General features: G+C 38.9%; 1 protein-coding gene across 1 annotated transcript; it reads right to left on the reverse strand.

Annotated features, from left to right (window-relative positions):
* Positions 1 to 373: 373 nt before the first annotated feature.
* Positions 374 to 25,037, reverse strand: LOC110108143. Its single transcript, XM_020838656.2, has 10 exons — positions 24,574 to 25,037; positions 22,800 to 22,864; positions 21,364 to 21,436; positions 21,186 to 21,204; positions 20,852 to 20,971; positions 13,244 to 13,313; positions 1,006 to 1,049; positions 818 to 859; positions 620 to 679; positions 374 to 535 (listed from the first exon to the last, which is right to left on the reverse strand). The coding sequence occupies exons 1-10, from the start codon at positions 24,897 to 24,899 to the stop codon at positions 389 to 391; spliced, it is 966 nt and encodes a 321-aa protein (XP_020694315.2). The 5' UTR covers positions 24,900 to 25,037; the 3' UTR covers positions 374 to 388.
* Positions 25,038 to 27,319: the final 2,282 nt, after the last annotated feature.

The raw sequence follows: 27,319 nt of genomic DNA on the forward strand, positions 1-27,319 counted from the left end.
ACTTATACAACCCAACTTAAACTAGTTATTAAGTGTAGTATTATAATCGTGATCTTGTCTAAATTTTATTTCTATTTTTCATGTTACTTTCTTATTACGGTTTCGTTTGGTTATTTGGTACTTTTGTAAAAGGCCGTTTTAAGAAACATTAGTTCAGAAAAAGGAGTTTTCTAACTTAGAAAGTACATATAAAAAGCTTTCTCAAAACACAGAAAAATGAAAAAAATAGTGTTATTGGAAACGTGGTTTGAGGAACCAAACAATAAAGAAGAAATAACTTTACCGTTTTAAAAAGGAATAAGTACAAAAAACGCCTAATCAGTTTAGGCCTAAAAGATTCCAAAAGTAAAACCGATATGACAAATAACAAAATCATCTAAGTTCCCATTTAAACAAAAATCAAAAGGGACTTGAATAGACTGTAGATGAACATATAAAGTGTAGATAATTGTGCAAAATATCTGTACCTGTGCAACAAATGAGGTAATTCTAACTCAACGAGCACTTCTCGCACAATTTTACAAAATGGAGAAGGCTGCAACGAGCAAAACATAATTTACTAAAAAAAGGACTGTAGGAGCAGAAATGGATGATGTGCATGCTACTCTGGTAGAAATACCTCATATGCCCATAATTCAAGCGGCATTGGTGGGAGTCTTGATGGACTGTATGATGATCCCTGTGAATCCATTTAAGAATTTGGTGAGGATATTATTTGATAAATTCATATAACGCATAATCTCATTTCGCATTGTAAGACATTAGTGCTGGATTAGCATTGGAAATGCATTAGATAAAGGAGCATAGATTTTCTTGCCTTTCCCATTCGACCAATCATTGCAAACCCTTCAGTTAAGGTCTGTATGAAAAAAACATTATATAAATATAAGCATATATATATAGTATTGCAAATGAGGGGAGGACTATTAAGAAATTAATATAAACTAAGCTAAAAAGATTTAAAACAAGTTTTAATTGAAAAGATGCGAGAAAATAGGATCTTACAGTAATAAGGCCAAGTGACAACATCAGAGGAACAGTACCATCACCTACACAGAAATAAAGACAAAAAGGGCAAATCTAAGACGCAATCTTTCGGAAAATGTCTCATTCTCATTGAAAATAGTACTACTAAAAATAATAATTTATTTTATTATGTGTGTGTACATTACTTCCAAGAGGAAATTATTTTTCTTTTTACAAATTAGATTATTATTGATGCGGAGCATCACTGTGGCGGCACCACGTCGGCCTGGTGCACACTATCCTTTTGTTTTCCTTACTAGAATATTTCCTGCAGCTTTCTGTTATTTTACCAGCTGCTCCACTATTTAGTTGCTTTATTTAGTTATATGTGCAGGCTCTTCCTTTTAGCCTTTAGCTATTTTTAGTAGTAGCCATTTTGTATTTCTTCTCCCGGAGAAGATGAGCAATACAGCTAATGAAATAGTATTCCTGGCCTTCGCCATTTTTGTTATCTTGCCTTCGTTCGTAGTGAACTACCTTGTGAACCTGCTTCTTCCGCCGCATACCTCATCAGATTAGTATTAGAGCCAGTGGCTCGGTAAGATGGCAGAGTCCAGCAAGCGTGCGACGAGCGGTGATGACCGAAGTTTGGAGGCACTTTGGGCTACGCACGCTGGAGTAGAGAAACGTTTGTACGACTTGGTCGCTGCGGTCGATCGCCTCACAGCCGCCTTGAGCCAACAATCGCCAGAACTGGCGAAGCCCCATTAAGAGTAGGCAGACCCGCTCCAATCATGAATACCTCTGTAGATGCGAACAGAGGCTTTCAACGTAGGGGCCAACAACGCGCAGCCGTCATTGCCGATTTCTCAGATTCATAAGAGGATTTCGCAACCAATCAGCCCACGGGATTGTCGGATTCCGATGCTGAAATGGTGGAGCGGCGACCACGCCGGTACCTGGGGCGTGACCGACACCAAGGGGAATTCCGAGTTAAGTTGGACATTCCTTTCTTCGAAGGGAGTTGCATATTGAGGATTTCTTAGATTGGGAACGTTCTGTTGAGAATTTTTTTGATTAGATGGAGATCGAGCCGGAGAAACAAGTCAAGTATGTCGCCTGCAGACTCAAAGGTGGAGCGAGTGCCTGGTGGTCGCAGTTACTTCAATCGCGGCGACGAGAAGGACGCGGGCCGGTTCGTAGCTGGATACAAATGAAGCAACTTCTGCGCGGGCATTTCCTCCCCACCGACTATGAACAATTGTTGTACCTGAAATACCAACACTGCAGTAGCCAATCCGTTAGCGAGTATACGGAAGAGTTCTATAGCTTGTCGGCTCGGAATGACCTGAATGAAAACACCAATCAGCTGGTCGCCCGGTATATTGGGGGCTTGAAAGACAGTATTCAAGATAAATTGGAGATGAACTCAGTATGGTCACTCTCCCAGGCCGTTACTTTTGCACTTAAAGCAGAGACTCAGCAGGCACGACATTGGCGGAGCAACACACACAGAAGAGCGGTAGTAGATACGGGGCTGGACACTTTGAAACCTCCAGGAACCATCATTCGCAAAAATACCCCAATGGCGGATAACAGCAGGCCAGCAAACTCCGCAAAGCAGAGTTCTGATCCTCGAGTCCCTGTAAAACCGAAAGGTCCTCCCAGAGAAAATCTCTATCCACGGCCACAAGGACTAAAATGCTTCAGGTGTTTCCATCCAGGACACAAGTCCAACGAATGTCCTAATCGGCAGCAATTACAAGTACTTGATGGGGAAGGAGAAGGAGAATTGGACCAGAATCTTCTCGGGGAAGAGAATCACACGGATGTTGAAGATGTCATAGCTGATGACAGGGAGCCGCTAGTTTGTGTTCTCGAAAAATTATTACTGGCCCCAAAGAAGCAAACTAATTCACAGCGGCACTCACTTTTTAAAACCAAGTGCACCATAGGAGGAAAGGCATGCGATTTGCTCATCGACAACGGATGCACAGAAAATGTGGTTTCTCGTGCCGTTGTTCAAGCATTACAACTTAAGACCACAAAGAACCCCCAACCATACAAGATCAGCTGGGTCAAAAAAGGTATGGAGATCATGGTGACTGACATGTGCCGGATTCAGTTTTCCATAGGAAAACACTACTCGTGTGAGGTGCTGTGTGATGTGGTCGACATGGATGTGTGTCACCTAATATTAGGCCGTCCGTGGCAATTCAATGTGGTTGAAACTCATGATGGGCGTGCTAATACTTATTCATTAGAATGGAAAGGCAAGCGGCTTTGGTTACTGCCTCACTCAACCGATCAGGGAGGAAAGACAGGTGCAGTACCACCTGCCTTGCATTTTGTTACAGGCAACGGTCTACTCTCTACTTATCAGGAGAGGTCTATGTTATTTTCCCTGGTAGTCCGTGAATCAGCTCCAGAACTTGTCGTTGAACAAGCTCCAGAACTTGTCGTTGAACAAGGGTCGCAAGCTATCAAACACCTGCTGAATCAATTTCAGGATGTTTTAACTGAGCCAACGATAGCTACTCTACCTCCTTTAAGAACCTTACAACACCAGATTGACTAAATACCGGGTTCATCGCTGCCAAATTTCCCCCATCACAGATTAAGCCCCATGGAACATCAAGTGTTACAGCAGTTGGTGGATGAGCTGTTAAAGCTCAATCTGATTCAACAAAGCCTAAGTCCTTGTGCGGTTCCGACTCTCTTAGTCCCCAAGAAAGACGGCACGTGGCGATTATGTATGGATAGTCGGGCCATCAACAAAATTACCGTTAAGTATAGATTTCTGGTGCCCCGTGTGGAGGAGCTGTTAGAGAAACTTTCCGGCGCCACCATTTTCTCCAAACTAGATCTTTGAAGTTGGTATCATCAAATACGGATCCGTCCGGGTGACGAGTGAAAGACGGCCTTCAAGACACGACAAGGTTTGTATGAATGGAGGGTCATGCCCTTTGGGCTATGCAATGCACCGTCCACCTTCATGCGATTAATGACAAAGGTTCTCAAGCCATTCATCAATGATTGTTGTGTCGTCTACTTTGATGACATTCTTGTATTTAGTACCTCCGTGGACGATCACTTGGAGCATCTAAAAAAAATTCTCACTGTACTCTGGGAAAATCAGCTCTATCTGAACCCAAGTAAGTGCCAATTCGCTGCTTCTGCTGTCTACTTTCTTGGCTTTGTAGTGTCATCTACAGGAGTGGAAGTGGACAGCCGCAAAGTAGACGCTATCACGCAGTGGCCCATTCCCAGATCCTTCACTTATATACGCAGTTTCCATGGGATTGCTAACTTTTATCGTCGATTCATAAAAGATTTCAGCACGGTTATGGCACCTATTACGGACTGTCTCAAACTGAAGCAGTTCTATTGGGGAGACGATCAACAACACAGCTTCGAAGCCATCAAACTAGCATTGTCGACCGCCCCTGTGTTGGCCTTGCCAAATTTTGACAAGCCATTTCACATTGACACGGATGCATCGGGCATTGGCATCGGCACTGTTTTAAGCCAAGACAACCGACCAGTTGAATTCTTCAGCGAGAAATTTTGCCCCTCTCGGCAAAAATGGAGTGTATATGAACAAGAATTATATGCTGCCGTGCGAGCCCTTAAGCAGTGGGAGCCGTATCTCTTGCATCAGGAATTCATTTTGTGCAGAGATCACCGAGCTTTGCAATTCATTAACAGCCAAAAGCATATCAATCGTATGCACGCCCAATGGGTTCTGTTCTTACAACGATTCAATTTCGTTTTAAGGCACAAATACGGTGCACAGAACAAGGTGGCTGACGCCCTTAGCCGGCGTAGTGTCCTTCTCACGCAATTGCAAACCGAAATTACAGGACTGGACTGCTTGAAAGAGTTGTACGCCACGGACCAAGATTTTGGAAAAATCTGGGCGGATTGTATAAACAGCGACCAAGCCAAAGAATTTTCCCTCAGACATGGGTTTTTATTCCGATTTAATCAGCTCTGCATCCCCGAATCCTCCTGGAGGCCGCAACTCATCAAGGAAGTCCACTCAGGCGGGTTAGTTGCACATGTGGGGCGAAACAATACTTACTTACAATTGCAGGACAGATTTTTTTGGCCACATTTGCATCGAGATGTTATGAGATTTGTGGAGCGGTGTCCTGTGTGCCAGAGCTACAAAACTGGAGGAAATCTACAAGGGCTGTATCTACCTCTGCCCACACCCGAAACCATTTGGGAAGATTTAAACATGGACTTCGTAATGGGTTTACCACGTACCAAGCGAGGCCACGATTCGATTATGGTTGTTGTTGATCGCTTTTCCAAAATGGCTCATTTTGTGGCGTGTAAGAAGACGTTCGACGCGTTGAATGTTGCTCGACTCTTCTTCGCCGAAATTGTGCGGCTTCATGGGCTACCCAGAAGTTTGACTTCTGATCGCGACGTCAAGTTATTAGCCACTTTTGGAAAGAATTATGGAAGCGACTTCAAACGGAAATCAAGCTCAGCTCCGCCTATCATCCTCAAACGGATGGGCAAACCGAGGTCGTAAATCGAACATTGGGGAATATGTTACGCTGTGTGGTACAGGAACACCCAAAAATTTGGGACGAAATATTGGGACAAGCCGAGTTCGCTTATAACAGTATGACCAATCGGTCCACTGGCCGAATTCCGTTCAGTATAGTGTACACGAAGCAGCCGAATCACACTGTTGACATCGCGGTTCTCCCTAAATGTAGCAGCCAGCGTGCTACTGATTTTGCTGAACAATTCGCTACCATGTTACTGGAGGTCCGCCAACAACTTACAAAGTCCAATGCTAAATACAAAGAGGCTGCTGATCGGCACCGAAAAGAATGGAAGTTCAGTCCAGGCGACTTAGTCATGGTCCGCCTGCGTCGTGAGCGATTTCCACAGGGTGCTTACTCGAAATTAAGCCAACGGAAGGTTGGTCCATTCGCTGTTCTCAAGCAAATCAATCCGAACGCATATGTCGTGGATCTCCCTAGTCACTACAACACTTCGACTACTTTCAATGTTGGTGATCTCATGGCGTATCACCCGCCCGACGCTGCACCTACCAATCTTTCCTCATCCGAGTCAGATTCCTCTGTTGGAGGGGGAGAATGATGCGGAGCATCACTGTGGCGGCACCACGTCGGCCTGGTGCACACTATCCTTTTGTTTTCCTTACTAGAATATTTCCTGCAGCTTTCTGTTATTTTATCAGCTGCAACACTATTTAGTTGCTTTATTTAGTTATATGTGCAGGCTCTTCCTTTTAGCCTTTAGCTATTTTTAGTAGTAGCCATTTTGTATTTCTTCTCCCGGAGAAGATGAGCAATACAGCTAATGAAATAGTATTCCTGGCCTTCGCCATTTTCGTTATCTTGCCTTCGTTCGTAGTGAACTACCTTGTGAACCTGCTTCTTCCACCGCATACCTCATCAATTATGGCATGAATTTAAGTACAAAATCAAAACTAGCAATTATCATTAGCATCTATAAAACTAATCATGCACCATTTCAAAAAAATTTAAAAACATTTAATCATCAATTAAATAAATCAAAATTTTCTTAATGAATGGATTTTCATGGCATTAAATGTGATTTTCAATGTAGAGTTTCAAATGGCCCATATTAAACGTATGGATTGTTAATGATGTTTAGAATACTTTTAATGATTTTAATTGGTGAAATATATGGGCAAATCAAAAATTTTACATGGGTTTCTCTATATTTTGTCTAATTATTTCTGATTTTTTAACATGCGTAAAGAATTACATTATGATGAAAGCCGATAAAACTCATTCCATATATAATTTTAGTGTATATATAATCAATAGTGTGATCTGGAGTTCTGAGATCAAATAACACGGTAGATAATTATTCTCCTACTAGATGAGAAAAGTTCATCCCAAAATAGGGATAGAGTGATAGACTATCTTTTACTATAGATGAAAACAGTTCAACCTAAATATAGGGATAGACTACTATCTTTTACTAATGAAAGAAACTTTCATAGTGTAACTCGGAGTGAATCTCACTACAGAGTTCAGAGGCACTTCCACATCCAGGTGCAGCTTCTCCTCCTCCTCTTCAGATCTGCTCCCACCTCCCTCCTCATTTTCCTCGTCTTCACAGACAAGGAGAGCCTGAAGAGTTCAGTACTTGCTCTTATGCCCCGGCATGTACTTCTCATCACATTTGAAGCACAATCCCTTTGTCCTCTTATCCTGCATCTCCTTTTCTGTCAACTTTTTGAATTGTCCCCTGTTTCCCCCTCCTCCAGTTTTATCCTTTGGCCCTTCCTTCAAACTCCTTGGTCCCTTTGACGGTAAGAAAGTGGTAGTCATCCGGTATGCCCCCTTCAGTAGTTTTCTAGAGCCCCTCTTGATTTCTTCTGATCTTCCACCAACTGCGCCAGCTCCATAGCCTTCCCTAGATTCCTCGGCTCCAGCACCCTGACCGTTGTTCGTATCTCCGGTTTCAGTTCCTTCATAAAGTTCCTTTCCAGGGCTGACTCTGAAATGTGATATAATCTGCTAGCCAAGTACTCAAACTTGTCCCAGTAGTCTGCCACAGTCCCCTCCTGAGTCAATGCAAAAAATTGCTCATAAAAGTCCCCTCCCCCATCGGCTCGGAAACACTCCAATAAGCAATCTTTGAACTCTCTCCAGCTCCGGATGGGCTCCCTTCTGTCACGCCACTGATACCATACCAAGGCTTTTCCTTCCAAACACAAACCCGCCGCTGTCAGCTTCTCATCCTCTATCAACCCATTGACAGTAAAGTATCGCTCCACCTTTTAGATCCAGCCATGGCCGCCTTCACCCTCAAAGACGGGCATCTTCAACTTCCTCACCCGTGGGTCTCCCCCGTTTCCCCTGAATCCTACATAACCTCCCATTCCTCGAAGAGTAGGTGCTCCCCAACTATCACGATCTTCCCTCCGGCGATTATACCCGAAACCTTCATCGTATTCCCCTCTCCTCCCTTCAAAATCAGCACCCCGACGATGAAATTCTTCCCTTCTCCCAACGAAATCAGCACCCCTCCGGTCATTTCCCAAACTCACATCTTCTCTAGAAAGTGGTTCTAGAGGTGACATGTCCTCTCCCTCAATGACCTCCACTTCCGGATTTCTCCTCCCCCTAAACGGGTTCGGACTCCCTCCTACACCATGGCCTCCAGTGGTCTCTCTTGCTTCTGATGTCGTAGGATTAGCCTTCAACTCCAACAGTTTCTTCAGCATTTCCTCTATCAACGTGAATTTCCCCCCTATCCTTTTATTGTTGGAGGCGATTTGAGTTTGAAAGTCAAAGAACTTTCCCTCCAAATCTAATTTTAGTTGATCGAACTTGCCTTCCAAAACCTCTACCTTCTTCCCGGCCATCTCTCTTCACACGGATCACAAAGATCTTCTTCCGGTTGTAAAAAACCCGCTGAAATTTCCGAATTTCAGCCGCCAAAGGTCCCAAATCGACACTCTGATACCAATTTGATAGGAAATACTTGAGTTCGCAAGTAACCCTAAGGTAATACTTGAGTTTGCAAGCAATCCTAACCCAAATCGATAAGAAACAGTCGCAATACTGCTGTCCACAACAGCAAATCCAAGGGAAAAACTGAGAGAGAACTCCACAAGGGACTTGTATTTCACTAGATGATGAAGTAAAATAGCAAAGATATAATTGTTCTTCAATCCGAGAGGAAGAACAACTCTCCAAATCTCCGGCAACGCCAAGAGCCCAAAGCAAAAGAAACCTCGATCTCAAATTCTCAATCAAATTCAAGATGAAAACCTAATTCTATCATTACTCCCTAATTAAGGCTAAAAGAAGGATACAAATTCCCTAAACACCCTTCTAATCCAAATTTTTCCTCCCAACAATGTGTTTAACTCATGTATGGGCCCACCAAAGCTTCCGCCCCCCTCCTCTACCTTGTTCTGCCTGGCTCTGGCCTGCTAGGTGTAGACCGAACTAGTTCTGGTTGGACCGGTCCAGCCGGCCCCTCCTGGGCCGGCGTAACACAACCCCAAATAACTGAAGGATCCTTGTCAACAATTATGGTTCGTATCGTCCAAGGGAATCTAGTGGACCAGAAGTGAATGCATGTCCAAGGGGAAAATTTTAAGTTGATGTTAGCTAATATAGAGCTTTATGTCCTATAAAGTACACCATATGATTCGTCGTTAAAAGGGCTTGGGCCATTGAAGAACATCTGGGCTAAGCCGTGATCATAATTTAATGGAATCATTTTATGGTGAAACAACACGATGGTCATAATAATTGTTTAATAATGTCATTTAACTACAAATCACTCAGTTAGAGGACATATGCCACTCTTCACTAGCGTGAGATCTTTTAAGAGAAATCATAGCTATATGCTAAATATGACATTGACTCTTCATGATTCATTTTGTGCACAACTCAAGGCATTTGCATAATGCACACGCACATCTTTTTATGCAATTGTAAGGTGCACTTGTATGCTATTCAATAGAAATGCATGATGCATTTGCATAGTACATTTGCCCATCTTTCGATGCTTTTGTATATTGTTCAATGCTCTTGCACAACTTTTGGTGCACTTGCATAATGCACTAGTATGTTTTTAAAAGCCCTTGCATGACTTATGAGGTGCCATATTTGAGTTGAATAATTCCCTACAAAGCACATTCAAGACTTCGAATTATTGTATTAACTATTTGAGCGAATATTTTGTTGTTGGCATGTGCACAGAGTTTTTTTATTTTAAGCACAATATTTTGCATTCTATCCATTAGCATGTACTTGTCATAGACCCAATGATGATAGTGGCAATCAAAATTCTTGTTTTGTATTAAAACAATAAATTTTTGCTTGTGTTTCCTCCTCAATTCATGTTCAAATAGTAGTAGCTCTTCCCTTCTAACTACAGAAGTTGTCTTAGCCATTTTTGGAGTGAATATTCATTTCAAAATTCAGAGTTATGAATTTTCAGATAAAGATCCTGGCCATGCTTGTTAGCAAGCTTTCAAATTTTATTCTTGTTCATACACGAGTGTTAGCAAGCTTTCAAATTTTATTCTTGTTCATACACGAGCTGCTAAGATGCCAATTATCTAATTATGAGTTTAATTTTTTTATTCAATTCTGATTCTTGCAGTTCATTTGACACAATGTATATTGCATTGAGGTGCTTTAAGTATTTCTTAATTTTGTAAGTTGCGTTATAGAGTCCAAAAAGTTCATTTAAATTTTGATCTTTTTAAGTTTCAATCACTAAAAATTTCAACTACCTCTCACCGTCTCGTTTGCACATAAGATAAATAGAAACATCACATCATACTTAAAAAAATGGGCATTGTCGGTGCCTAGAACACCACAGTTTGGGGTTTCCATACTAACCACACTTAGAAAAACATGCAAAGGCCTTCAAGTACCTGCACAAATTTCCCTACCGTATTAGAATAACGTGCACAAGCATGTTTTTTGGATTTTTCTTGTCAGATCAGACAACATGCATGAGTATGAGAATTTAATGTTTAGGTTTTACCATTATACTTTGCATGCAAGGCAATGATGACAACACAACAATGACCTTATGGCAATAATGAAGTACACAATTTTCTCTTTTTTTCCATACGAGTGTTGGGCAGAACTTCGATCTACAAATCTAATGCACTTCTCTTTTCGATTGTGTTGTCGATGCCTTGGTAGCAAACTCCACTCACAACTTCCTTATATCTGCGGTCGAGTTTCAAGTAGAATCCAAAGGACGAAGAATGTCAAAAGTGGAGAAAGTGAGGTGGGGCATCGATAGGATGAGGTCTCGTTCAGGTTGTCAGTGCATGCACAAGAGAAGAGGGAGATTGAAAGTTTGGTCTCGAGTTAGAAGCAGAGAGGAAGAAGGGTCAAGGGGTGTTGATGCCATCGGTTCATTTTTCCAGCAAGATTCATCATGGCTTACTAGCTTCTTCGTGGCCAAGGTTATCGAGGAGCGGACGGGAGGATTGTAATCTCGTGATGAATAAGGGTCAAGGAGGCATTGGTGTCATTAGTGCCTTTGTCTAGCGACCTTTCTCATGACTTCTTGACTTCTTTGTAGTTGAGGGTATCAAGGAGTAGAGACATGGGAAGAAGATTTCATGTTATTATTGAATACGGAGAGAATAAGAGAGCATGAGAGAAGGAATCATGTTAGTATAGGGTGGGCAAGATCGTGCGATTATGGGAGAAGTGCAACGGGATTAGGAAGAATCGTCAATTCGTCATTATTATTATTATTATTATTATTAGATTAGTCAGTAGTCAATGGGAATAGTAGTAGTAGGAGGACGAGGAGATCAACAATACATAATAAAGAAGATGTGAGGCATCAACAAGGAAGCAAAAACAACTGACAATCAAGAAGTTGCAATCACAAACATCAAGAAAAATTGCAAGTGACCTTTGATCCAAAAATGCAAATCATCCTTCAATCCATAAGAAATCTATTGTTCCAATCACTACCACAATCACCTCCATGAGTCGTCATTGATTAATTAATCCAAAAAAACTACAAGTTTCTATTCATCTAGAAACACTGAGGGTAGCATTATCTCTCATCTCCCTTGTCCCTTGTCCATGATGTTGCTTGACATCGGCTTATAGTAAAACCCACACAGTTCACCCTCAATCCAATAATTACTTATGCTCTTTCCTTCTTGCAATTGTTATTCATTTTCTTCCTCTATTCTAATTCAATTTGTTATTTACATAATCCTTAGTTTTGCGTGATATACTTTGGTTAATTACCAGCAATATTATTGGATAAAACTATCACATTAGTCATGATTTTTTTTTATATTTGAACTATTTTTTAAAAATGATATGTGCTACACCATATAATATAGCTCCACTGGGACCTTTATAATATGGTGTACTTTATTAAAAACTAACACTTTAAAAAGTCTTATGCCCATGTTAAACATGTGTATAGTACAAAAACACCTCTGATACAATCTGACACATAATTGACATGTTGCGCCTACAAATTATGTTTCTTGTCTATTTTAATTTTAGAGTCAAATGCAACCAAAATACCCCTTGATATGATTAAAAGTACATCTTGACACAGCTAAGACACAATGATGGTGATTTTGCTTCTCAATAAGCCCAAACCATGCTTTTTTCAATGATGGTGTGGATGCTAGTAAAGATAACGTTAATGTCAATTGTGATAATGATCGTGTCACCCAGTCTATTTAGCCCAATTAATGATGCATCAACATGGTCATATTTTGTGTGGTTATATGAAAGAATATACTCTTTTTGAGTTTTTGACATTTTTGTGTGGAAATACAATGTTGATATTGACAAAATAATGTTGTATAACATTGGTTTATTATTGATAGTCAAAAACAATTAATGCAATATTGTTATGTAATTGTATTAGAACATCAGTTCTTTATTGATCTTTAAGCCTTGTATGCGCTATATATGATATTATATTTCATTGTGTAATACTTTTTAATTTAAAAATATTGACATTATTTGTTTCAATTACATATTTGTGTCCACAGCCCGTTGTATGCTCATTTTGTGTCTATCCCTCGTGTCAGTATTCATGCTTCAGAAGGTGAACTATTTGTTATTGAAAAATATGTCATATGTCATACTAATAAGCAAGGATAACATCTATTGAGTACGATGCTACAAAAAATAAGTAATTCAACTAAAGATTTGACAAAGTGTGCTCATTTCCAAACATTCCCAAATAAAAAATTTCTCGTCTCCAAGACAGATCAATGCTAAAGAACACAATAAACTAGCGTAAGCCTTTAAGATGCAAGCTTTTCCTTCATTTGTTCCCTTAAACCATCACTACTCATTGGTACTTATAATTGAATAATAAGGCAACGTTGGATCAACAATCTTGCGGAGTAATGACGGCTAATTTAAATATTGTTCCATCTGGCCCCATACAATGCTGATTTTGCAGCAATTTTAATAAAATAATAGGTCAAGTTATAATAACCTGTGCTATGATCCACTTTTATCCATTTTTGCTCTCCTTACTAACAAATTTTAATCAATCAATAATTACTTATGGAACAAGGAAATATATTTATCTTTAGTTGTTTTCATCCTCCCCTAAAATGCAGAGTAAGTGAAATGCAGAGTATCATATGTGACTAGTCATACAAAAAGTTGATGATTTACAGTATGATACTCTCATGTATGAGGTCTGAAGATGGACTTTTATTTTCAAATTGAAGACAAGAATGACAAGAAAACGAGCTTGAATGTACCATATTTGGTGACAAGATACTTTATTATATCATCAGATTCATACATTGAGACCCCAGTGTTGGGATCAACCTGCACTAGAAATAAGAAATACAAAATTATATTAGAGTTAAAATAATAAAAAAGCTACATTCTACTGAAAAAAATCATTCTAAATATAAGAAGAGACAGTGAGAGCAATCCATTATTCTCTTCCTCTTACTTAAGACAGAAGAAAAGGATTTCATGAACATCATTAGATTTCAAAACTGAAATACAAGAAAGAGAGGGATGCTAAGACAGTTTCAGCAAAAGAAGCAAATCCCATTCCAATTGCATCAAAAGGATTGTGAGCTCCGAAAATTTGGCCTTGGCCTCCGCCCGCTTGTTGCTTTATCTTTCTTCGGCAAGGGAGTTTTAACATAATTAAGTTCCGGGGTAAATTTTGGAAGGAAGATGAGTTTGTAGATAAGACACTACCAAGAGATTTCGCCCTCATTTTGTGAGGACTTTATGATCTGAGTTCTGGTTTCCTATAGGTGCAAGCCTCTATAGTTAATTACAACTCTTGATGATGAGAGAGAACTTTTGATTAAGGCTAGTCATCAATCAGATACATATAAATACGTGTTATCTGGCATATAGTAGCAGCATGGATATAGGTAGGGTCGGAATTTGAAGGGTTTGGATGTTGGAGGTTCAAGGTTTGATATTTAAAATAGAAATTTCACCATCTTGCACTTAAAGCGGATGGAGGGGGAATGGATGATGGACCTGATCAAGATCCCATGGTTCCGTCGTCCCGGGCCATCGTGGTCCCTGGTCTACTTAGTCAGAGGAGGTAGTCAACCCAACCTAACAGAATGATCCTTGTCGACAGCCATGGGTTGCTTCGTCCAAGGGTACCTTGTAGACCTGAAGTGAATATTTGTCTAAGGGGGCAAATTTGAATCCACCTTAGCTAACAGAGGGATTTGTGCCCCATCGATCATATCCTATTGATTCATTTCTCAAGGGTTTGATGCCACTAAGGAGAGTATTGGCTCTGGCCATAACCGGTATTTCAGGTGCCATTTGGCGGCAAAACCACTAGGTTCAAAGGGTCCCGGGTCATAACCGTTTATCCTGCGGTGCCATTTGGCGGCAAAACCACTCGGTTCAGAGGGCTCCGGGTCATAACTGTTTATCCTGCGGTGCCATTTGACGGCAAAACCGCCAGTTAGAGAACACGTATCACATCCTTACTAGCAGGAGATTGTTTGAGAATGGATCTTAGTGATATTTTCGACTAGGCATTAGCTCTATGTGAGCTTAAGTTAATTTTAATTTGTCCACCCCGGCAAACTGTTGTAGAGGATGGATGGATTTTACTTTTAAGTGTTTGGATGGTTGATTTTTAATTATAAATATCTGAATTTGGATGATTTTGGAATTTTGGACTTTGGGTGGCATTATTAAAATATTTGGAATGAACCACTCCGGTTGAGATTTGCATTCAACACGGTCATCATCGGGGTGATGTTAAAGTCACTTATCTTTTTGTAGGAATTTGAATTTTGTGAAAGTTTGGAGGCAATTGAAAGTGTTTTTGATCCTCTCCGGTTGAGAACTTCATTCAGCACGGCTATCATCGGGGTGTCGGGGCCACTTCCATTTGAAAATATTTCTATTTGTGGATGAACCTTGTTAACTCTATTGAGCTGTCAACAGAGGATCGGGTTTCTCGGGCTTCATGCCTTTGTTTGTAAATTTTCTTTGTTAAAGGCCTAATATGAATGCATAAAATAAATATTCCGGTCAACTTCGTGACCGTATATTTATCTGATGATTCGAACCCTGTCCACTCCTATTTACCTGCTTAGAATGATCGGATTTCATAGGCTTAATGCCTTTGTTAGTGAATTTTCTTGATTATAGGCCTTGAAGACCTAATATGAATGTATAAAAACAAATATACCGGTCGCTACAACCATGTATATAGTTCGAACCCTATCAACACCTATTGATCTGTATAGAATGATTAGGTTCGAACTTGAATTCACTAATTAACCCGCGCAGCATCCCTAGACGTCACATGTGTACCAATAACAAGCTCGTCGGGGCCCATGCGGGTCGAGATTGTATTTTCCCCTTTAGTGTACCTATGTGTTTACAAATTATGGTGCACGTGTAGGGGCATTTTGAAATATTTTAGTTGTACAGGTAATTGCCATTTGATGATTTGAATACACAACATTTCATTTGAGAGCTCATATACATCTTCTGTTCGCTAATACGAGTGTTGCGGATCCGGTGGCGGTCGTTGTAGATTGTAGACACCTTCTGTCTGCTTGTATAAGTGTTGCAGATCCAATGGCGTTGTAGGTTATAAATGCCTTCTGTCTACTTGTATAAGTGTTGCAGATCCGGTGGCGATATTATCTGGATGTCATGAGGCATCTCATCATCTTGATGTTGACTCCCCTTTCTCGTTCACCGGGAGGCCTTTCTAGACTTTGAAATCAGGGACCGCAGCTTTAAAGAGAACTTCTTTCAAGCTTTTTAATGTCATAGACTTGTTATTTCTGATATTTGTGGATGTATGAACTGTTTTCTTCCTTAGTACATAACCGAGAAGAAATTTTGGAACACCAGAAAGTTTAAGTTCGAATTTGCTCAAACATCTCTTCCATTCTGCCACGAGGTGTCCTTTTTCGTACATCGAGTTGTCTTTATATCCAACATACTAGTAGCGTCTCAATCACCTCTGATGTGGGCAACATCTACACTTGTGTCCACAGTGGTTCGCTGTGTTTACAAGGTACCCACTATTGTTATCCACAATGGCTCATTTGCAAGGGCCCGTTGTATCCACTACAACCTCCTAGAAATATTCGTAGAAGACCCGTTGTTCCTATATCATATCCACCTTTCACCAATTTCATACGGTTTTGATGATTGCATTTGTTTGTAGGGATGAGTCTTCCACTATCAAAGGAGTAGTATTGCCATCTCAATCTACAGGCATTGTAGGGGTTGTCGTAGGAGGTTTCAATAGTGCATGTAGGGGGACACCCATGCATTCTGCAACCATTCGTCATTCTTGCAAGTATGATGCACCTGATCTCGTAGAGACTGTTGTAAGAGTCCAATATATTCTTTGTTTGTATGCATTGAGGTCTTGTAGTGTAATTTGAGTCACTATTGACCATACAAATGTTCTTGTAGTTTGAGTTCCCTCGTATTCCAACTCAAATACTCGCTCGAGTTCAAATTGTTCAAGCCATTAATGTTTGAGTCCAGAGTACAAGTTCAAGTGCAGTTCTTTATAGTTTGTTTAAGCTTGAGTTCTCTTGCATTTAGTTCAATTGAAGTCGAGTTCCCTTGCATATGATTTAATCAAGTTCAAATTCTGCTAAAAGGCTTACAAGTTTGAGTCCAGATTCAAGTACGAGTTCCTTGCAGTCCTTTGACTTTAATCAAGTTCGAGCCTTATATTATTTTGCTCGAGTTTTAGTTCAAAATTCATTTCAAACTCAAGTTTATTTGGATTCAAGTTTGAGTTTATTTTAGTTCAAGTCCGAGTCACAAGTACACTGCTCATTCGAGTCTAAATTAGGTCCGAGTACAGTCATATTTTCACCAAACGTACGGGTACTTAAAATTGTCCCGGCCACACTAAAAAAAGCATGCATCAGGCCTACCCGCCTCGTCGTAAGTGTCGCACCGGGTTCCCTCCCACCACGCTAGAGAAAAGCAGTGCATAGGAGTTTTGCCGGCTCGACACGAACGCTGAGAACAGAATTTTGGAATAGAGGGGTCGCTCACCTTCCTCGTCGTAGGCATTGCACCGGGTTCCCTTCCACCATGCTAAAGAAAAGCGTGCATGAGTGGTTTGCCGGCCCAACACGCACATCAAGGTAAGGGAGAATATTTTATTATTATTATTATTAATTATTTTTTTGATCAATCATAATTACCGATCAAAATGCGTAACTTCCGATCCGGCTGTAAGGGATAGCGTCGGAGGAGCGAAGTCGAGCAGTGGGAATGGGCCGAAGAAGAGCGTGAAACAGAGAAAGTTATCTTCGCACGATCAAGCTCCCGTCCCGCTTTCGACCAAAATGTCGGTCTTTCGATTCAATAGGGAAGGGAAAGTCGGAGAAGGTGCAAAGTCGAACCAGCTACAAATGGAGCCGAAGCTTTACAGCGAGCGAGCTCTGGTCGTGCTTCCAATCCGAGTGTCGTAACTTCCGAACCGCAGGAATAGAATGTCGTCGAAGGTGTGAAGGCTCACACGAGAGGGAGATCGAGAAAGATAGCAAGAGGGATCGCGAGAAAGAGAGCGGGATTGGGGAAAGAGGCTGAAGGCCTCCTCGTGGCCATTTAGCGACGCGAGGTGAGTCATGCGAAGTCGTGGCAGATGCGACGTCGATCGTGCACGGGATGGCCACAACGTGCAAGCAGGTAAGTGATTTGATTTTTTTTTACACAGGTCAACAAATGCCCCCAAACAAATGTGGCACGCGCCTAGAGCGAGCCAAATTTGTTGTATGTTGATTGACCCCGTGGATCTCTAGATATTTGTTCTAGATGTTACATTAGAGCTTTCATTTAGTGGATCTCCAGAAACTTGTTTGGACGTCACACTAAGATTTTTATTTGGTGGATCTCCAAAAATTTATTTGGATGTCACACTACTTTTTCCTTCTTCACGGCTCTTTTAAATATATCCATAGATGATTGATATATTGGCTTTAGTAAAGTAGGGACCCCCGGGATAGTGATATAGCACTTCGTATTTGGGCCCCTAGAGCATGGCTTTGTAGATTGATAATGGTGGATAGTATCACCAACATCTGTTCTCTTTTAACACAACGACCACTTTAGTTTACAGCCTTTCTGTATATGCTCAACATTCTTCTATGATCTGGTTGTATATGGTAAAATTTTAAATATTTATTTGGGGATCTCGACATGTAGTGCAATGTCGACCCAAATAAATATTTAAAATGCCCCCAGTCTTTAAGGACATTTGTAGATGTCATCCAAGGCTTGAGTCCTGATATTTTGATCCTTCTTCCTTTTGCTCTGAGTAGCGAACTTAAAGAAGGGTTATATGATTTGTCTTTACTGACTTGTCATAAATTTTGTATTCCTTCTGCCCTCTACTTCTAGCTTTGGCAGGCTTGATGAAGGGTTAGATGCCAGAGACCTAAATCCATTAGATTTATATGAGGTCGATGGCAAGAAGGCATCAGTCCAGAATTTTGTGCATAGCGGACTTGTTAATGACGAAATCCACTTAGTTCAACCTTAGGCTTTTCATGAACTTTGGAATATTTTCTTCGGTCCTTTGCTTTGTGCTTTGGCGGACTTGTTGAAGAAGAATTTTCTTCAATCCTTGCTTTGGATTTGTTGAAAGATTTGCAAGTTTTGAATTTGGTTGATAGTACCGAATGTAGGTAGTATCTTGATCCTAAACCACTTGAAAAGATTTTTATCTGAGTCACTTGAGTTCATCGGATTAGGAGAGCTAAGATTTGACAGCTCTTCGCCCTCTAGTTACTGAGATGGGGATTCCTCTATAACGGCCTTTCTTATAGCTTGTTGAGTAGATGGAGCTGCCAGCGATCCGGCTCTATTTGGGCTTGTTGGATCCGACCTCTTACACCCATTCAAGCTTCAGACTTGAGCTATAGGGAATGCGCTTCCCAATGTTGATTTTACTGAAGTTGGTAGATTTAGAGTCATCCTTTGTAGTTGAAGATTTGGAGCCTTCGTACATTCAGTGGTTGTTCAAGACTCATCTTCCCTTTGGGACTTTGATTCTCCAGTCATTTAGGAGAATTCGGTGGACTACGATCACTTGAACTGGTCGAGTCAAACTGGCATTCGTTCTTCATATAGTCCCTACTGACGGGTTGACGAAGTGGGGGTTCCGCTACTACGACCTTTCTTATGGCTTGGTGTTGAGCTTGGTGTTGAGCTTAAAATGTGATTTCTACTTGGTGTTAGCTCATTAATGTTCAAGCTGAAGTTTAGCTCATTAATTGGTGGAGTAAATTCACTTCCTAGCTCATAAAATGAAAAAAGTATTCTCATTATTGTGGAGTGGACTTGTGTCTCTTTACCCCTTCGGTTTCTTCTCCTCTGATGCTGTTTCCGAAATGTTGTTCATTCCCCTTGTTGTGCCATTTGCTCTCTGTTACCTGGCTGCCCGTTGGGATTCTCTGTTTGCCGGTTCTGTTTCCTGTTGCCCGTTGGGTCTTCTATGTTTGCCAGTTCTGTTTCTGGCTGCTGTCCCGTGAATATTAACCAGTTCTAAGAGGTTTTTTAGGGTGCTTTATGGCTGACCCTTGGCCTTTCATTTCCTGTTTTCTGTGCAGTTTTTTGTGGGCTGTTTGTGGTGTCTTTTGGCCTGCCTCTTGCCCTTAATTATTGGTTTCAAGTGGTTGTTTGTCTCCCCTTTCTCTCTTATAAATATGTGGTGTTTTTTGTCAAAAAAAGATGATGATGTATGCTGATTTTTGGAATGGAAAAACTGAAGATTTTTCTTGGAAAAGCTTGAGAGCTTGTTCCACTTCTTCCTCTCTCCTCTACTTCGTCTAGTCTTCTAACCTCTTTCTTCTATTTGCAAGTGACCACCCCACCTGTATCCTTCTTCTCAACAAATGGAATGCAAGTTTAGGTTTTTTATGTCAAAAATTTGTGAGTGTCAAGAGTTGTAAGAGTCGTTTAAAATTATAAAAGTGAAGTCATATTTTGTCTATTTTTGGGAATTTCATATAATTTCTATTACCTAGGAAAGTAATTATTTTTGGGGAGCCCCAAATTTTTGCTTGCATCAATTGTGGAACCCACAAGTCAACCAGTCTTAGTAGAGATCTTGAATACACGAATTAAGAGTTATAACCATTGAATTGATCCTCCTCCGATCTTGAATACTCTTCTATTCAATCCACTGGCCCAACTTGGGAAATTATTTCTTTTTTTAGTAACATTGATTTATTTCCATTATAAACATTTTGGATAAGTCCACAAAATATTCCACACTTCATACAGAATTAAACAATAAAACACAAAGTAGTTTTTTCTACTTTTCTCCTCTTCTATAGTTTTGTTAATGAAATGACCTTCATCAGAGAATCTCATACGTGGAGGGTTAAAATGGAGAATTAAAAAAAAAAAACCAACATGAAGCACAGTCAACAACTCAGAGACCTAACTGATAATTTATCCACTTTGAAACTAACCAAATACTACAAAGAATAAAAGATGCCTGAACCATATCACTTGGTTAGTTATGCAAAAGCTTTTCTTTGCATTTAAAACTTTTGATATTTCTGTAATTTGCTATTCAGCAGGAATTCCGCCAACAAACACCAAAAGAATAATCATAATAATGAAAAGTAGAGACTTAGTTTATGGAATGGGCAAGCTTTGAATCCCTGATTAAACACCTAATTTACAATGTATATTTCAAAATTTTGAGTAAGATTTTTACAAAAAATAAAAAATAAAAAGAAGAATTCAATAACATGCTTTTACTTAAAATTGTATATTGTTCTGCTCGGTACTACTATGTTTTGGTTAACAATCAGAATCTTTGAAAAGGTAATTTAGAGCAGAGGTCAAGGAAATGAGCAAACCATGTATGGAAATTGCTGTTTGCCACCCATCTGCAAAACCTTTGGACGGAAATTTGGACCATTTTTTGGACAAGGGTAAAATAAAATATCAAGATCCAATATACTAACAATCTCCCTGACCTGCAAATTTCAGAAGTTACTAATAAATGATACATAATAAAAAATGATGAGAGAAGCTCTCAGAAAAAAATAAAATAAAATAAATAAGCTGCTAAAATCATCTTGATAAAAGATCACTAGTAAAACATAATCAACTATTTATTATATAACGATATAAGACTAAAGCTTTTTTGTATATATTCTTAAACAGCTGAGAACAAGGAAGACTGCTCACCTTTCGGCAAAAAGGGCAACTGAAGGTTTTGAGCCCGGTTGTCCATGGACAAGAAAAACAGCCAGTCAGTCTTAAAAAATCTTAAAGAATGATCACATAAGAAATTTAAACCAATTTTGATGGATGAACCAAGATGACATAGCTCACTTTTAAACTCAAAACGCATTAATGATTATACCTTTCAAATTCATAAATCTCAATAGGTTTCTCAGGTCGTGGACCAAGTCTTGAGGTCTCTTTGAGCTTGAACCCTAAACAAATTTGGTCAATTGTATAGATAAACATTAGCTAAGCAATGCCCAAATTTGGTGAAGCTATTTGCTATATTGGAATTGAATGATCAGCTTTCGACATCTCAATGGTAAGCATTATATATATGCAATATTGAGGGTCTGCGACATTAAAGTATATATATATAATATATATATATATATATATATAATATATATATACAACACACACCAACAACAAACAACATCAAACTTTACCCCATTATGTGGTCATGCTACATGAATCTTTCTCTATTGTGCCCTTTAAAAAGTTAAATTGTCATTTAAATCTAATAAGAAAGAAAGCTCATTTCTAATTTATTTTTACCAAGTCCTTTTAAGTCTACCTCTATCCTTCTTAACATAAGTCAAATCTAATACATCTACTTTCCTAACTGTGTCATCGGAAGGCTGCCATTTTATGCGACCAAAACATCTAAGGCGACTCTCTCTAATCTTATCTTCCACTGGAGCTACTCCAACATTTTCACGTATATGCTCATATCGTATCCTGTCTCTAAAGAGTAAAGTCACTCATCCACCTGAGCATCCTCATCTCTGCAACACTTTTTTTTAATCATCTCTGCAACACTTAACTTAATATTATGCTACTCTTTTAATGGCCAACATTTAGCACCTTAAATATATATATCCTAGTATACCAGCTAAAACCAACCCATTTAAATATTTGAAACCAAGATCCATAACAATTACAGGTACAGCACCCATTTATTCTCACAGAACTAGCACGCCAAACTTAATTCAACACATGGGTTAACCATGTTTGGCTAATATGTCCACTGGCCTATTTCATCCACCCATTCTTCTGCCCTTTCCCATCCAATTGACAATGATTCCATGGCAAGCTGTTTCCAAGCCACTCATCACCCAGCTGCTGCTGAGTTCAAACTGCCCACAATGGCATAGATAAAGGAGAGGAGATGGGTGGACAAGAAGATGAAATGGCAGATGTGTTGGACTTGTCATGACGTTATGAGAGACTTCAATTGAAACTTACAATAATGTCATGGTTTCAAGTGATAGAAATTTTGGGTGGTGGTTTTTTTTTTTTGGATTTGGGGGTGCTATAGATAATTGGACTAGTTTTATGTGGTATAAAAAAAAAAGAAACCCTACAATCTTATTCTAGGCTACCTTATAATTGAAATGTCCAAGGAGAACAGAAGAAATTGTTATTTACAAAAAAACAAAAAAAATTGCGCTGAATCTATATCTATCAATTTGATAACATTCACAGTAAGAAACGTGCTAGAATTTATGTTATGAGCTTGTTAAATAACTTAGAAAAAAAAATAAAAGTATACGAAATGAATTTGTTATTTACCTGCAATGCTCAAAGCATACTCATTTGGGGGAATTTGATCCTTCGACACTAAAGATGCTGAATAGCTGCAAATTGCATATCAAGATCCTCAAATGCATCACGAAAAATTATGCATGGAAGGTTTTTTAACATATTATTGGCCCCTACCATAAGGAAATAATAAGAAAACATCCTGCTAAATCAAAGAAAACTGCTCCAATTCTACAAATATTTTGAGAGACATAAGGCTCTATGGAGAATTGTTGTCTTGTGTTGTGCTATGCTGTCATATATTGCAAATGATTATTAGGTAAATCATATTAGAGATTGTAATCTAGAGTTGGAATTGTAATCTTGAGCTGTGCTTCTGGTAAAATTCTATTAAAGATTCTTACCTAGAGTGTTGTAAGAGTTATTTTTTGGTAAGATATTATTGTTAAATTAATATGACTTAGTTGGATAACCAAAATAAATATTATTATGAATTCCATACAATTATTAACAAAAAATAAATTCAATAAATATATAAGTAATCAAGATAATTGATTTATTTATGTATTAGGTAAAAAAGCTAAAATACATAAAAATGCTTTTCTAGGAAGTAAAATCATATTGTTGTAATGTTATACATAAACCAAATGAAAATAATAAGCATTAGTATGGAAGTGCAGTTAAGGCTTCATTTGGCATTGGTGCATTGAGCTCATTGTGCTATGTTGCACTTGTAAAATCATATTAAGATTGTTTTCTAAAGTGTTATAAGAGTTGTGATTGGTAAAATATTGTTGTAATGTTGATATGAGTTGATTGAATGATTGAAATAATTACTAAAATATTTTTCATATAATCATATATAATTTCCTAATCTAATTAGTATATTAAAAAATAAATTAATCAAATACTTAATCAAGTAGACAAGAAAGGTAAAATACATAAAAGATTTTTTCTAGGAGCTACCTAAACTACCATTCTAAGAGTGCTTATAGCCTTCATATAACTAAACTTTTACTCGTGGATATTTTCCAAACATCCTAAAACTACTTTTGTCATTCAAAGAAGCAGATGTGGTCAACAGTAGAACTTCAAAAAAAGCTTGATGTTTGTGAGCTGTTCTTGTTTAGCTCAATAAAAGTTCATTTTATTAATTAGTTTGTAGCGAGCAAGAAGAATCTGATCAACATTTTTCAATGTGTTTAATAAATGAGTAAAAGTATTATTTCAATCATTCATTGTTTGGCTAGAAAAGAGCTCAATATAACAAAAAAAAAGTAAATATCATTTTCACTATTTCTTTTTTAAAAACTATTGAATATACTTCCATAATTACAAAAAAAGCATGTTTTAAATTTTGCATTGCCAAAAAATGTTTAACTATGGAAAGTTGCAAATATTTTTTCAGACATGTAAAATTATCAATCCGAAACAAAAAAATGTTTTTTGATGCAACTGATGTTTATTGATTTTGCTTGCTGTTTTTATTTAGCTCAATAATAACAAGATGAACATGAAAAACGATTTTTTTGGCCCATTGACAAATTTAAGGTCCCTCGAATTGGCGCAATGGTTAACGAAGCATGCCGAACAAAACCCTAATTTGTTCATGTTCAACTAATTTACACCCTTAGGAAGCAAAAATATGAAAAACAGAACCCTTGTCCCGAGTGAAACAAAGTGAAATTAGCAATATTGAGTAGAACAACGTTCTTGTTCATCTCTATCCTTTTACATGCCGATAAAGTTGCAAAAAAATGAAAAGTACGCATGTATAATTAGCGAAAAAAGACAGTTTCCAAACCCTTGAACGAAAGCACCAGTGCCGAGACGAAATGGCAGAGCGAGAGAAGCTCCGAGTATGTCCAGAAACTTATCCGAGCGAACGGAAAACGGCTTTGGTTGCGGCGGCTTAAAGCCCGCAGCAGGCGAAAACGAAGGCGGAGGAGACGACGGAAACGTCGCCGAGGATGATGAACTTCCACCCTCACCCTCTACTACAGCGGAGGAAGGAGATGGAGCAGAGCTCTCACTGAGCTCAGCGGAAACCATAAAGCATCGGCGGGGTGAATGGCGACGCTGAAGAGGCCGGATGAGCGGAGATGAGCAGGAGCCGAGAACTCCGGCCATGAAATTCCCGCGACGAGATTTCGGAAGATTCGAGCTCGCTGGCCGGAGATTCGGACGGTCTACAAGCGGCAAGAAGCAGATGACGGGCTTGAAAGGTTGTACGGAAGCAGGCGGCCCACGGAGCAAAGGCCAACTGGGCTACAAGTTGCTTTTAATCCCTAGCCCAGAAGTTAGCTAGAACATGCACCATAAAATCCTCTCAAAAAATTATAATGCCATAAGAAAAATATTTTATTTATAAATTATTAAAATACATAATTATGTATTAATTAATGCATTTCATTTATTTTAATATAAATCGAATACAATTAAATACACAAAGGGTAGACAACAATACATAGTTGTGCACATTAAAATTAAAATAAAATTATGATAACAATACTTTTGTAGTTTACTTGCCACAGAGTTTTTCACTGCATTAAATTTTTAGAATTCTTGAGTATAATTGAATAAGATCTAATTTTTCGAGAGCACGCACATCACTTTGGTCTGTTTATTGGGAGCTTTGGCTATCAATCAAGAGATCTTGAGTTTGAGTCTTGTGCATGTGATATGTGTGTGACTTTGTTGTAATATGTCAAGACATATACTTATTTTTCTTACCTCTTGGGTTACATTGAACCGGGTCACCTTCTTTATCAATTTAATTAAAGTACTCTTTATTCATTATCTTGTACTCTCCACTATAGAATAAGAAAATTTTCTTTCTCGTTTCTCTTGTATGGTTCGTCTATTTCATTTGTCTTTTCTGAAATGGTATCACATCTACCCCACTTTGCTTCCTCCCTTCTCATCTTCTTGCAGTCGGCTCCGCTGGCTTTCTTACATTCGATCCAGACTCAAAGGTGCGATAAGAGCAATCGTCAACTCCTATGTCGTCAACCAGCTGAAGAACCTCTATTTGCTAGATTTCGCTTCCATGCATTTATCATTGCAGACAGTTGTGTTGACAACAGACCCTTCATTTAGCCTTTCTTGTTTGATCAAACTTCCTGTACGTATTTGTCACAGGCAGAGCAGTGCGCCTTCTTGTATTTCATCACAGATATTCTAATCTTCTTGATTTCGAGCCATCTATCTGATTCCGCAACTCTGATCTCTCATCTGTATTAGTGAGGGCCTTCATTGTACAATTGATAGCTAGAACAGTGATCCAAGTGTTTGAGAAAAAAAAAACCTCATCATAGATAGCCCTCCACCACAACCTTTTTTGTCCTCAAGATCATCTCTGATGGCACACTCAAACATTCCTTTGATGTTAATGAGGTCATAATAAAAGATCTTCTCAACCCTTTTACATACATCACTCTGATAACCCCAACCTCACCCTCTTCTCTCAAATCTTGATGGGGGAAATCTATGGATCTTGGAACCGAGCAATATCCATTGCACTCTCGACTAAATTAAGGAAGGATTCATGGACAGCTCAATCGATCACCCAAACGGTACTAACCATTCTCTCCTTAATGTCTCGAATCGCAATAACCACATTATTATCTCATGGATCCTCAATTTTGTGTTTAAAGAAATCACAGGTAGCCTTCTTTATTCAAAAACTGTAATAGAGGTTTACACATATCTTAGATATTGTTTCGAAAAAAATAATGGTCCAAAGATCTTTCAATTACACCACGAGCTAATAAATTTCTGATAGGAACAACAAAGTGTCAGTCTTTATTTCATAAAATTGAAGGCCCTATGGGAAGAATTAAACGATTACTGCCACCATATGTTCTTGCGAAAACTGTAGCTGCAGATGTGTGAAGAAACTTCAAGCCCGTCACTAAATGAAGTATGTTATGTCTCTTCTCATGGGCCTTAAGGAATCTTTCGCATAGGTATGATGCTAGATCTTGCTTATGGACCCTATATCTTCCATTAGCCAACGCCATCCTATCTCAAAAAGAGAAAAAGAAAAGCCTTAGCCAACAGATTTCTAATATTATCATAAGTGAGGATACTTCATTTATCATTAAACAGATTAGAACTTCTAAACCTTGATATGATAAAACCACAATGAAAGAACTTCCATACTATACCTATTGCAAATTTCACGAGCATACAAAAGAACATTGCTATAAGATCCATGGTTACCCTCCAAAATGGACCCTATATCTTCCATTAGCCAACGCCATCCTATCTCAAAAAGAGAAAAAGAAAAGCCTTAGCCAACAGATTTCTAATATTATCATAAGTGAGGATACTTCATTTATCATTAAACAGATTGGAACTTCTAAACCTTGATATGATAAAACCACAAGGAAAGAACTTCCATACTATACCTATTGCAAATTTCACGAGCATACAAAAGAACATTGCTATAAGATCCATGGTTACCCTCCAAGACACAAACTATTCAAATATTCTCACAACAACGAGATGCCTAACAATACAAATACAATGAATGTTGCTACCATGGA

The sequence above is a fragment of the Dendrobium catenatum genome, unplaced genomic scaffold, assembly GCF_001605985.2.
Source record: "Dendrobium catenatum unplaced genomic scaffold, ASM160598v2 fragScaff_scaffold_493, whole genome shotgun sequence".
Classification (NCBI taxonomy): Eukaryota; Viridiplantae; Streptophyta; class Magnoliopsida; order Asparagales; family Orchidaceae; genus Dendrobium; species Dendrobium catenatum.